Genomic DNA, 13105 nt, shown 5'->3' with positions numbered 1-13105 from the left:
TGGATATAATGAAAGCAATCATCCCAGCAGAGCTTTCTGTCTCTCTTTCTACAGGGAACCTCTGCTCCAACTCTCTGGAGGAAATTCCACTTTTAAATAAGTTAGAGATGCAAAATCTAGTATGGTTTGAACCCTGGAAGTGTTTGCTTCTCACCTTTATCAAGCACAGCTCAGGTCCTGCCACTGAGCACTGGGGAGTAAAGACTGAAACTTATAGTAAAACACCAGGTGTCAAACCCAGGTGACATTGTGGCTGCTGTTCAGTGTTTGCATACTTCCAATTTCAGGTGTTCTTTCCATCATATACAAAGATGTTTGGATAGAACACAAAAACTAGGCATAGCATTTCATGAAACAGATTTTCAAGTGCTATCCTATTTCTGTTGCTCATTTACTTTTTGATGGAACAGAGAGAGAGGCAGGAATGTGAAAACCCCACTTATATGAGTCCAAGGCTTTGCGACTAGACACAGCCATCTTATCAAGAACACTGGCATGATACTATAGCTACTTTTCATATCTACTTATCGCAAAGAACAGCCTCTGTCCATACAGCTGAACTCCTTTATTGCCACCAGCAAGGCTACATCCAAACTGCCAGCTAGAAACAATCACTGGTCTGTGCTGCCCAGGGCATTATTGGGCAGGGTGCTGTGCAGCCCAGAGCTGTGCCATAAAACTACACCATGTTTTTGCACTATGAGTAGAGAGCATAGTAGTGCTTGGGGCTCCGCCCCAGGGCTGTTTAGCTCACCCACTACTGCAGACACTGTCTGCAGAGCTGCAGAAATAGCTGCACACACAGGCAGGGAAGAGGGGCGGAGAGGGCAACAGAGCCATCTCCCTAGCAGTACCATCAGTCTGTGCCAGCTCATGCTATTAATGGAATTTCAGCTTAGCCCTGACAGCAGCACTGATAGTCCTCCAGATTTACACTGCAAAAAACACAGTGGTGTCAGTCTGCCAGAGACAATACACCAGCCCTGCACAGAAAATGAACGCAACTATGCAACTTTTTTGCCCTGTGCCTATATTTTGCTGTTATCTCCACAGCATCTCAGTGGTGTGGCCTTTAGTCCCTGCAGCAGAGGATGACTCCCTCACACAAGGCATCACTGTGCAGAGATCCTGTGCTAGTCCAGATGAGCTGGGAGAGCTGCCTGGCACAGCCTGTGGGCCTCACTTATAGCTCAGAAGCAGTCAACCTGCATTAGCCAAAATGGAGACAGCAATGCAGAGAAGCCGAGCCAGAACGGAGGACAGTCTGCATTCCCTCTCCTACCAAGTCTCTTGACAGTAAGTGAGAAGACAGCTTCTACAGGGGAAAAATAAAGTTTGTAAAAACCAGAATTACAGGAAATTAGGAGCCACTTTCCAATAGAGCAACAGCAACAATGAAAATCCCAACTAGTTAAAGCCATGATAACTGGATAATTAAACCCAGGATCACCCAGGCAGTCTTATTCTGTGCCTTTGGATAAATCTATCTCTTCCTCTCCCACTCATCTTCAATGTTACTCTTAGCTTTACCACCTGAAGTTATGAGCTGAAAGGAGATCTGGTATATATAGATGCATGCTTGAAACTCTGATCCATGCTGTCCCTAGAAGTGTTGCTTTCTTCGCCTCTTTCAAAGTTTATTAAATATAGAGTAGATTACTTAGATTACTTAGGATACTGCATCCATAGTAACAAATACTCTTTCTGCAGATGTCTTAGGATGAAGAGGTTTTACATCATACTCTCACAGGAAACTAGGTAAAGAATAAACATTAAAGTAGTGAGGTGATATGTGTCATCCCCCTAATAAATATTGAATGTGCTGGTTGATTTCAAACAAATTTAACAGAAGATAAATAAAAGATTGGATAAACCAAGTTCCTTCAAGTTCTATGAAAACAGGCAACTGGCTACTTAGAGGAAGAAGATCCTACAAGCGTTCCAGCCAAGAGAAAGCCTGCAAGATTAAGTTAAACATCAGAAAGTCAGTAAGAGGGAGGTCACTTTTAAATACTGCAACTATGAGGAAATCTTCAGGGATGCTGATCTGTAGGCCAGGCTTCTTTCCTTCAGCTGCTTGTGAGATGATGCAGCATTAAGCTCTTCCTCCCTGGTTTCAGTTTTCTTAACTTCCATCCTGTTCTGGAAAGTTTGTCAGAGACTTCAAATAGACTGTATGCTTATCCAAGCTAGAAACAGTAAAAAGCATTTCGAAGTAGGAATGTAAATGTAATACTTGTGTGTCTGGAAAATCCTAGGGATCCTCAAGAGTTACGATGCTGATGAAGTGCATGTTGTACTGACAGGAGCCCCTGGCTATGCACACATTAGCAGCAAGACCTACAGCTGACACACAGCAATAGTTCCAGAAAAGTTTCCTCTATTGCTCTTCTCTGATGGCTTTGCTACTGTTTCCTGAGGCACTCACCAAAAGCAACCTCAGGCACAGAAAGGTAAAGACCTTCAGATTAATTTCTTTCTTGCTCCTGATACCTTTAAAAAGCCCTCACTGTGAGAAACTACTAACTCCTGTTTTACATCTTCTGTCCTAACCTTGGACAGTGGCAGGATCAGTAACACCTCATCATGAGCTTTAGAAGTGTTTAGAGAGATGAACCCCTAAAGAAGAGGCTGTCCTTTAATGATGTGGCAGTTAGTGCTCTATTATAGCAGATGATGATGTTGACCTCTAGCGACTGGTCTGGGGATAATTGATGGCATGATCACAGTTAAACCTTTCTGTAAAGTTAGCCATTTTGTCACTGAAGCTGGCACATGAAAGCAGTCAGCCTTTTCCTGGAGCGAGTTACACATCCCTTTCACGGATCAGAAACACCCAGCAGAAACAAAGGCCCCAGAAAGGCTATACAGCCTAAATTATGCATGCAGAGAGATTTAAATAAAGGACAATTGTACATGGATGCCTTGAGCTGTACAGTGGATGCAACCTCAAGAGAGAAAAAGCACCCAGGCTGAGTGAAAGGACTAGACAAAGCAGCCCTTGGAGGCATACATGGAAGCAGGGATAATCCCAGAGGAAAACCAGAGAGCGAGGAATCAGGAAAGGACCTGGGCTGGAAGCAGTGAGTTACATCCTTTTCTCAAAACACAGAAGTTAAGCAAGAGGAGACTATTGTGATTCATTGTAAATAAGCAAAACAGAGGAACACTCCAACCCACTGCCTGCTTCTTAGCTGACATAACCAATTAGACGCATTACGCCAGATTATTAGTAATGAAAAATACTGTTAGATGTGCAAATACTGACCATCAGCAAGTTACACATTTGATGTTTATTTCTCATCCATTCTACATAAGGAAACTATTTATTCCGTTATGTTTGAAAATGTGGAGTACATTATGTTGCACATTCACATAATAAAAAAGACAATACATGATTGTTACTCAGCTCTTACCACAGATTCAAAAGAATAAGTGTTTTATTTTCCTGCAGCAGAAAACACTCTTCCCAGCAGAGCCACTGAAGCACATGAAGAAAATAACGGATACTCAGGAAAGATTTAAAGAACAAAAATGACTCAAGGATTGGGAAGGAAAGTACGTTCCAAGTCAGTGATACAACCCAAGTGATGGAGAGACTATACTGCCCTGTGCAGAGAGAGAGATGAGCAAAAGGGAAATTAAGTGAGCAGAGCATGCTCCCAGGTAACTATTCTGACATGGGTTTGAATCACAGAACCCCAGGTTAGAAGGGACCTCAGGATCATCTGGTCCAACCTTCCTAGGCAAAGCATGAAGTGCTTTTAAGTGGGGAGAGAAGTAACATAGTTTCTAGTCCCTCCAGAACTCAGTAGTTTCTCAATAGGAAAGGACTTTGCCCATTTTTGGGGAACTTCTTCTATTTAATACAACTTTGTTAATAGAGCTTAACATCCATCTCAATGTCACTGCTGACTTCCCAGCTTGGACGGATTTGCATCGCAACTGAGCAAAGACAGCAAAAAAAAAGTAAACTGAAAATGCATATTTTGCCACTCAAATACATAAAGTAAAAGAATTCACTTAGTTTCTTCTATTTGGGGGGTTTGTGCATTTGTGCATATGGCTATTTATGCATTTGCTTTGCACACAGTGGCTAACCGGCAGCGGGAAAATGAACTGGTTCTGCTTTCCCCCATAAGAGTTCCATTGCTTGTTCCCAAGGCTTTGTTCCATACTGGAAATGGAGAAACTATTTACGGTCAAACCTTAAAGGGTTTAAATTGTGGTTTTGTTTTAATCAATCAATTAAAATATCTTTTTAACCTGCTTTTTCAAAGAAGCCTGTACCTGAAATCATGTTACAGTACCCAACTGGTCATGCAACATCGCCGGCAGGGGGAGAAGAAGAGTAAAATACATCTAAAGTTACCTCAGCATGGGTGGGAAAGAAATTCTACACTAGAAATGCCTCACACAGGGGTCTTGGAGCATTTAGATGCAGAAATAAACTGGAATTTCAATAGAGATTTAAAACAACTGAAAATCAAAATACTAAGGAGCAAGAGCACGAGCTAAGTATTCTCTACAACTGCTTGTTTTGATTTTCCAGGTATGCCTAATTGTTTCTCAACATTTATCTAGCAGCTTAACTTGACATCTTTAGTACACACATACCTTATCCATTTGTGTAACTGTTCATAGATGACTGCAATCCTTTTTGTTAGCACTCCTCAGCATCTATTCTCTCTCAACTGGAGATATTCTCAGGACATGTATCATTTGGGGAGAGAAAGGCAAACACATTACTTGGCATATCCAAACGTGCCAGGTCCCTAGCTGCACAGGGTGCATTTCCCATGCTTCATTGGCAGTCTGATCCAACATCAGTACATATAGCTCACACTAAAAAAAGCTCTCTCATTTTTTAGCATATTACTTTGGCCGAGAAAGAGTAAATGCTACTCCCTCCCCGCTGACCTATAGACTCACATAGCTGTCAAAGAATTCACTGGCTTAACCCTATGAAGATGGCAAAAATACAGCTGTTAAATGAATGTTGATATTGAGAGAGACTTAGACCTACAACCAAAGCTTTCCCTTCTAAATAGTATTTTCTTCAGTACTCTTTGCCAGCTCAGGCCTTTCAACATACAGCAGGGACAGCCTCTAGTTACTGAGTTTGCCTCCTGATCTGTGTGTTTCCTACTCCATCTTCTACAGTTGGATATGGCCACTATTTAAGTCACATTGCTATCTCTGAGCAATCAAAACTGGCACAGCCCTAAATAACGAGCCTCATTGTGCCCCTCCCAGCTCCCTCTCTCATGCCAGCACAAGCATGAGTTCTCCTGCATATCAGGCTGTAATTTTATCAACAGCTGGACCCTAAGGGTGAGGCAGCAACCACAGTGATTTAGCTCTTATCTCCCTGCCTTCAATACAGAAGCAGAAGAAATGTTTACCTAGACACATGGGAAAGAACCTTCACTGTCATCTAGAAGCCATGGCGACTCCTTTAGCCTATACATTTATTACTATGATTAAAACTCACTGAAGGGTAGTCTGTTAATGAGAAAAGGCAGAGCTGAAATCAACTGGCACACAAGCCTTCCTTAAGGAGAGAAACTGAAACATGCAAGGACCTTTCCCTGCCCATGGCAGGGGGGTTGGAACTAGATGATCTTAAGGTCCTTTCTAACCCTAACTGTTCTATGATTCTATGCCTTAAAGGAACTCAACTAGGCTTCTGCTGCATGGATTTGTTATTTTCCTGAAAAACAAAAACCAAAACCAAAGCAACCACCAAAAAAACAAACCAAAACCAAAATCAAACAACCAAACAAATAAAACCACAACAGAAAAGATCAAGCAGATTTTTTTCAGGGGACAAAAGTCCCCAAACCTCAGTTTGTCTCTGCTCCAGTTCTGTTTTCTTGAGCCTGCAAAGTCCTGGAGCCATACTCCAAGGGGAGCAAATGACTGAGATCTGAACGGATTAAGCCTGAAGTCTTAAAAGACAGCTTGTCATGCACTATTTGCTACTGCACTGCTGAGTCGGGAACATGCAGCTCTTGTGCATATTCCACTTCCCCATCTGCCCACTGCTTCAGCTTCTCATTGACAATTGCGCATTTCCAGCGCAAACATCTTTGATGCATTAAGAACTAAATGCATGGCAGTGTAAAACACACAGAGCTTTTCATCAAACTATCAGAAGCACTACTCTATCGACTTTTAGTCTTTATTTGAGAGCTTAACTTATTAAAAGCCTCTATTTTAACATAATAAATAATGTAACCGTATTTTAGCCCACTGCAACTAGAAACTTTATGTAGTATTTCAGACTCTTTTGCTATGGATACGAGGCCTTGTTTATGCTCTTGATGGATCTGTGTAAATCCACGGCAATGAAAAACAATCCCTCTTTATAAGCTGCTAGTACTCTTAAATCCAGAAAAACAGGCAGCTACAGCAAAAAGCAAGACTCTGTAAATATAAAACTTTGTACCTTTAGTTTATCAGTTTTCTGTGAACCCACACAGGAAAGAATATATTATCAGTGAAGACCATTTATTTCTCAAACTAGCAAAACCACACACACTTGGCATAAACCCAGATTTGAATCGAATAAGATTCATATGTCCTTGCCTTTGACATTGATGTTTGTTTCTAGCCACTTTTAAAACAGAAAATGGTTATCCATTTCCTTTTCATGCATATCTTATAACTTATATCCACAGAACAGAAAGAAAAGAAATCACTGTTTTACAAGCTCCTTTTATCAAGCCATCTTTAAGAATAAAAAAAGGGTATTTGGAATGAAATGAATACCCTGAATTCCCACTGGCTTTGGGTGGGAGTTAGGCACATTCACTAAGCAGTTACTCAGAAACTCAGCACCTTACAGAATCAGTCCCTCAAAATATGAGTTTTCTGTAATGAGACAGACTACTCTGAAGAAAAAATAGCAGTTCTCTTGCATCAGCCAGAGATTCAGGAACTGATTCAGGACTGCAAATGGCTTGCTCTACAGTAGTTTGACTAGCTCCTGCCCTAGCTTCTCTTCCCTCTTCAGGCAATCTGAGGAAAGCTAGTAGTGTCAAGGATTAACGAGCCCACAGAGTCACCATTTATCATGGGTCACTGTCATTGTTTAACCCCAGCTGCCAACCAAGCATCCAGCCAGTCACTGGATGGGGAGTGAATCAGACGAGTAAAAGTGAGAACTGGAGGGTTGAGATAAAGACAGTTTAATGGGTAAAGCAAAAGCTGTGCACAAGCAAAGCAACACAAGGAATTCATTCACCACTTCCCACTGCAGGCAGGAGCACAGCCACCTCCAGGAAAGCAGGGCTCCACCATGCTAACAGTTACTTGGGAAGACAGACACCATAGCTCCAAATGTTCCCCCCTTCCTCCTTCTTCCCCAGCTTTATATGCCAAGCATGACATCATACAGTATAGGATACCCCTGGGGTCAGTCTGATTAGCTCCTCTCCCACTTCTACATTTTCAGGCAACTACTACAGCCAAAGTAACTGAGCATATGTGATATCCAATGTTTCTGTTCTTACAATTTTCACTTAATACCTTATTTTAGAGAAACATACTTAGTATATTACTGTGCCCTAGACCTATTTAACACCAAATATGCATTCAGTACCTACATATGTGCATATATGCACATAATATATTATAGCCCATGTAAAAAGTTGTGACCATGTGATCACTTGGTTGCAATAACATACTATATGGAAAAAAAAAGGGCAGCCCATGATAATTACTTTGCAAACACATGCAAAGTTGCACCCTAAGCAATCGTCATAAGGGGAGGTACTGCTCTTTGACCTGTTCTCCTACTGACTTTGGTACTTTCCAGACTGTACCAAACTAATTCAGCTTGTAATGCCAGCAGAAAATGAGTACAATCAAGTAGTGTTTTGCCAGGCTTTTGCCTGGGACCTCTCCCCTGTACTGCTGCAGAATGGTTAAGCACCTTTAGCTATGATAAGAAACTTGACCAATAAAAAAAAAAAAAACACAAAGAAAACCACCAGCTTTTCATGCACAGCTTTATTCAGATTTGCCTCTGAGCAAGACCGATTCAAAATCATCAGTTAACTCACTATTTCCTTGCAGGTTAGCTATGTTTTCAATGAAAATCAGCAAGCTATGTTCCTCCTTTTCCCTTTTTCATCCATATAATAAACCTTAATCATGACTTATGAGATTTTCAAATTGCAAGGCCAGTGTGAATGCAGTGACTGGCATTTCTATGTACCTCCTATTACAGTTTCCATCCTTGCACACTTTTCAAATACTCATTACATTAGCTGCTTTGCAACATTTTTTGACATATTGGTTCTGCAATACATCCGTATGGAAGTATGGAGGGAAAAGTTTTATTCAAACTTTTATAAGTTTTATAAATTGTACCAGTAGATTTATACATAACATTCTTATAAGAGGTAAAAAGCAACAGCAAGTAATAAAAGTGCCTGTTTAACAGCATGTCCACAAGCACTATAGACTAATACCTCACTGTGTTAAGCACCATACTAGCAAGCAATACTTACCAATAGCTTTGCTGGGCTAAGTAGTAATAATGATCCCTTAGACATCTCCCTGTTACTTTGAGCAATTATTCTTTATACCTCTATCTGCAGGTTGACCACTTTTCATCCTCTCTTCTTCACCTCACCAAGTGTTAAATTCATATGGCTTGCGTATCCATACTGCCCGGAAATCTTTTATCCAGGTCTTGCCTAGCAGAGAGGACACTTGCACAAAGTTATAAAACTAGATTTTAAGTCACTAGAGGTTAGATAAAGACAGAACAGATATTCATGTAAATGAGGGAAAAGAAGGAAGCAACAACACTAAGATGTAATAGTTCATTTACTAAACACACTAGAATGAGTTAATGCTTAAACCCTTTCAAATGCCAGTCCAGCCCTGGAGTGGGTTGCTAATTTCCCCTCCATCACCTATGTGTCCTAGCAATGGAGGACTGCAATAAACTCTTCATGTAATGCCAGCAGAGCAGCTTCTCCAGACACAGGAGTTCCCAAGACCTGGCTGTATCCTACAAGTATATAGGACTTCAGTATCACTGCTTGCTTCTTCCTATCAGCTCACTACAATTCCTCCTCTGTTGCCACAGCCTACATTAGCTGTCAGCTCCATCATGACAGCCAGTAAAACACACAGTCTCTGGATTCTCTCTGGTAAACACATTCAAATGTGCAAGCACAGTAAGGACTCACACACCCAGCAAGGCCAAATAAAGCACAAGAGCTTGATTAATTCCTGATCTCTAGAAATACCTAAAGTTCCGTAAAATCCTTGATATAAACAATCCATAGTACGTCATGTACTGCCTCCTGCTTTCAGCATTTGAAGCCATGTATTTGCTAGTAGAATTCTTCAGTTGTTCCTATATTGTTCTCTATAATCCCAGCATTTACTGGTGTGGAAAGGGAAAAGGGGAAAGAGTCACTTATTAGAAGCAATTACAGAATGAACTTCAGGTCACATTCTTGAAGATGGGAAGTCTACATACCCAGGAAGTTTGTTAGTATGATGTAAATCTACTGGCTACAAGAATAAATCATTAGAACTACAATAAGCTGTCATGAAAACAAAATCCATGTTCCATGCTCCTGCAGATCCATGTAAGAGCTTTAAGAAGAATCACCTGCCTTATTTTACTAACAATCCCATCTCAGAACAGGTAAACCACAAGTCATTTTTTTTATTAATTATTTCATTTCATCTACAAGAAGAAAGGGACACAGTTCTGTTAAAACTCACTAGGAAAGTTCTTATTTTGAAAGATAAGAAGCTAGCACTTGAATACATAACATCACTTGCACTTTGGGGGTTTTCCTTTATCTTTAAAACACAGAGCTAAACCCAGGTTCCCAACTAGAGCTAGCAGGCTAGCACATCAGTGCAGACAGCCAGAAGCAGACTTCTACCTTTTGCATTAAATGCAACATCTCCTATGGAAAATAAAGAACAGTTCATAGAATTTTAATGCCAAAAAAAATTTAATTATTCAAAAGAAATGGTCATGATACGGAAGATCACAATACAAAGTTTTTACACACAACACACACAAGTTGCAAAGCCTTTTGTTGATTGGAAGCAATTGTTTAATAACAAAGACTAGATGCCAACAATACTTATCATACAAAGCTTATGACAGTGAATTCATGTGTTGATTCTGAGATCCCCCTCATTTCAAAGAAATATTGAATATTAAGGTTATGGCTGAAGTGAATTCAACAAGTTCTGTTATATTTGTCTCTACCTTCAATTCTAAGCACTAGGATTGGGCTTCATGGTACAAAACTGATTATAAAGGCACACTGTGGTTTGAAAGCAAGGCTAGAGACTCTAGTCTTTACACTTTCTGGGGTTTGTCTGGGTGTTTTATGAACACTCAAACATGCAGGGGAAAAAAAAAACCAAAACAGCCCTTGAGGGGGTACGGAGTGAAAAAAATATTAAAGCTGCAAAAGAAGTGTAATCCATTTAACGTATAAAACAGTATTTACATTCTTATGTATTTCTTAGTGTTTCCTCAACTCCTTTGAGGTTGCACAATTTAGAAATGAAGTACCTCTCTCCCAGTTATTTCTGTTATTTCACTGGCAGAACTAGCCCAAACTGCGCATTTAAGATCACTGTTCATCTGCATCAGTTTTATTGGTTATGGAAAAGGACTGGTGCACAGCTAAGAAGTGAAAGCTTCTGACCAAGCCAGTTGCTTGCTTCTTGTTGATTCCCAATTTAGAAAAAAGCTTTAAAGCCAATGCTTGCTTAATTTTTTAAAAGCCACTGGTCTGTCAAGTCTTGTGTGTCAAGTTCTGGCACAAAGTGCTGCTCTTCAGTGTTAAGTTACAAAGTCCTGACATGCCTGCTACAATTATTAACACCACTCTTGACACAGGGGTGCACACCAATGCACTCTGGTTTCATCACATCTATGACAACTAGCTCTGTTTGTGAACCATGTCAATTCCTATGGAACTATTAAACAACTCAAGATTAGCTGAAAAAGTTTGGAAGAGCTACATATGGATGCTATAAAAGACCGTTCCAGCAACACAAGTCTGCACGTAAACACAACTTACCAGCTTACACAAAACATTTCTAGAACTACATAAAAAGTAGTAGGTTTACCACATTTTGGTTCCCTGAGAAGAAAAGTGCTCTAACTGCAAAGGTCTTTGGAATGCCATCAGTACAGTAAACAAACATGCATCTCCTGCACTGCTACTGCAGAGACATCTCTAACTTCCATGTTGACCAGACTTGGTTTTGGCATTTTCATTCCAAGTAAACATTACTCTTCACAAGAGGGACACTGGGACGGGAGCAAGAGATGACTAAAAGTAATCTTAGTACTAAAACTGGTTTATCTGTGATGATTTGATATTACAAACTGGAATGCATATTTGATGAACACAGGCATTAAGAACACAGTTTACCTCATCTATTTAACCCATTATTGAGATAGGTTTTGAAAATTTATTATAAAAAGTCAAATACGTTTTTGGAAATCATGCTTCCTTTTTTTGCCCAGGAGTATCACCTATATTTTTTGTGAACATGTTTAAATATCGTGAGAGTTAAGACTTCAATACAATAAAAGAGCACACAGCAGAAGAATGAAGTCAGGAACCATTTTATTTCCATCCAGTTTTGCAAGTATTAAGGATGGCATAAGAGCTCATTCCATCACTATGATCTATGGAACTATATCCCTAGAAGAGGCAAAGTTTATAATGCTTCCTGGTTTCCCCTCCCAAGTGTAAGCTGCATGACTGTCTAGCTTAACTGTGTCTGTCACTAACATCAACTTTATTCATCCTCTCCCCAGACACCAGAACACAGTAACTGGGTATGGAGGACTGAGGCAGTCAGTAATGAGAAGTTATAAAACATGTTAAACAGCACATACACTACACTAACACCTGCGATGCTCACAACATACAGAAGACAACCCTGCAACTAGATTGCCATCATTACCTATGAAGATCAGTACCATAAGATTTGCTGTCTCATACATATGCACAACAGTTGTTGCAGATTCTTCTGATTCTTCCCAATTTCTAGGCAACAATTCAATTTGTATTTACTACTTTTAAGACAAAATACTGAAACTGTGTTCAGATGTTTTTGTCCAACTGGTTTTAATAGCGCGATTCAAATGGCAACTTCCATAATTATAGAATTTATGCTCAGTACTTGTCAAAAGCTTTTAAAATTAAGGTATGCTGAAAAATTACTTTCAATATGACCCATGCAATTGAACTGCTCAAATAGTTTAAATTCTTAATTTAACATATTCTAAGTTAGCAAAGAGTTCACATTCAGAAACTAGTTCCAGACAGTTCTTAGACCTCATGTGGCAGAAGATGAAGCTATTTAAAATTATCACTAACAACAGAAAAGAATTCCCATAGGAAAAAAGTATATACACCCTCACTATAGCCAGGCAATCAACTCCTCCATTTCAATATCATCATAAACATTTAGTTATTTCAACCAGTAGAAGCCAACCAACAATTCATATTTCAGATTTTTCAAACATATGATTACCTTTTAAAGGCTGCATTTTTTTTCCTGAATCTAAGTAAACTTGTCTTTTCCAATACAATCAACTCAGTTCAATGAATTTAAGTTTAAGACTGATTTGTAAACTGTTCTCTCTCACTTCACCTATGGAGCCCTTTAGATACACAGGCTTACAGACTGCAATGATGCAGAGTTCCAGTTTAAACTGAGCACTTATCTGAAGTTGCCTGCAAACGCTCTCTTACACGGGGTGGAAGTGTTTTTAACAACCGCTCTTCTACAATAAGACTATTCCTCTTTAAGAACTGACATTCTTCCAGTTCAGCAGGAAGTGATTCAAGATAGTTTCCAACGAGCTCTAATTGAACAAGATTCAGTAGCTGACCCACACAAGGGGACAAATTCATCAGACTGTTATTTCCCAGGAGAAGAAACTGCAGCTTTTTGCACTGAAATAATCCATCGGGCAGCATTTCAATCTAGAAAAAGAAAACAACAACAAAAATACACATTAGAAGTTGCTAGCGTACATGCAGCTGCATGTTTTAACATTTCCCAGTTATATTTTAGGGTA

General features: G+C 39.8%; 2 protein-coding genes across 7 annotated transcripts in view; both read right to left on the bottom strand.

Moving 5' to 3' along the window:
* LRRC8C (leucine rich repeat containing 8 VRAC subunit C) overlaps positions 1 to 9176 on the bottom strand; it is a 37944-nt gene extending 28768 nt beyond the window's left edge. The window contains exon 1 of the mRNA XM_062613112.1: positions 8598 to 9176. The gene's annotated coding sequence lies outside the window, so the exon portion shown is untranslated. The remainder of the gene's footprint in view (positions 1 to 8597) is intronic.
* Positions 9177 to 11622: 2446 nt separating this feature from the next.
* LRRC8B (leucine rich repeat containing 8 VRAC subunit B) overlaps positions 11623 to 13105 on the bottom strand; it is a 31689-nt gene continuing 30206 nt past the window's right edge. For all 6 annotated transcript variants that reach the window (XM_062613109.1, XM_062613105.1, XM_062613106.1 and 3 more), the window contains one exon: positions 11623 to 13010. In XM_062613109.1, coding sequence (XP_062469093.1) covers positions 12732 to 13010 — 279 coding nt within the window. In that variant the 3' untranslated portion in view covers positions 11623 to 12731. The remainder of the gene's footprint in view (positions 13011 to 13105) is intronic.

The sequence above is a fragment of the Pezoporus occidentalis genome, unplaced genomic scaffold, assembly GCF_034315485.1.
Source record: "Pezoporus occidentalis ecotype Australia unplaced genomic scaffold, CSIRO_AGI_Poc_V1 ctg164, whole genome shotgun sequence".
Lineage (NCBI taxonomy): Eukaryota > Metazoa > Chordata > Aves > Psittaciformes > Psittacidae > Pezoporus > Pezoporus occidentalis.
The sequence above is the reverse complement of the archived record's forward strand: the minus strand, read 5'-3'. Positions and strand labels throughout refer to the sequence as shown.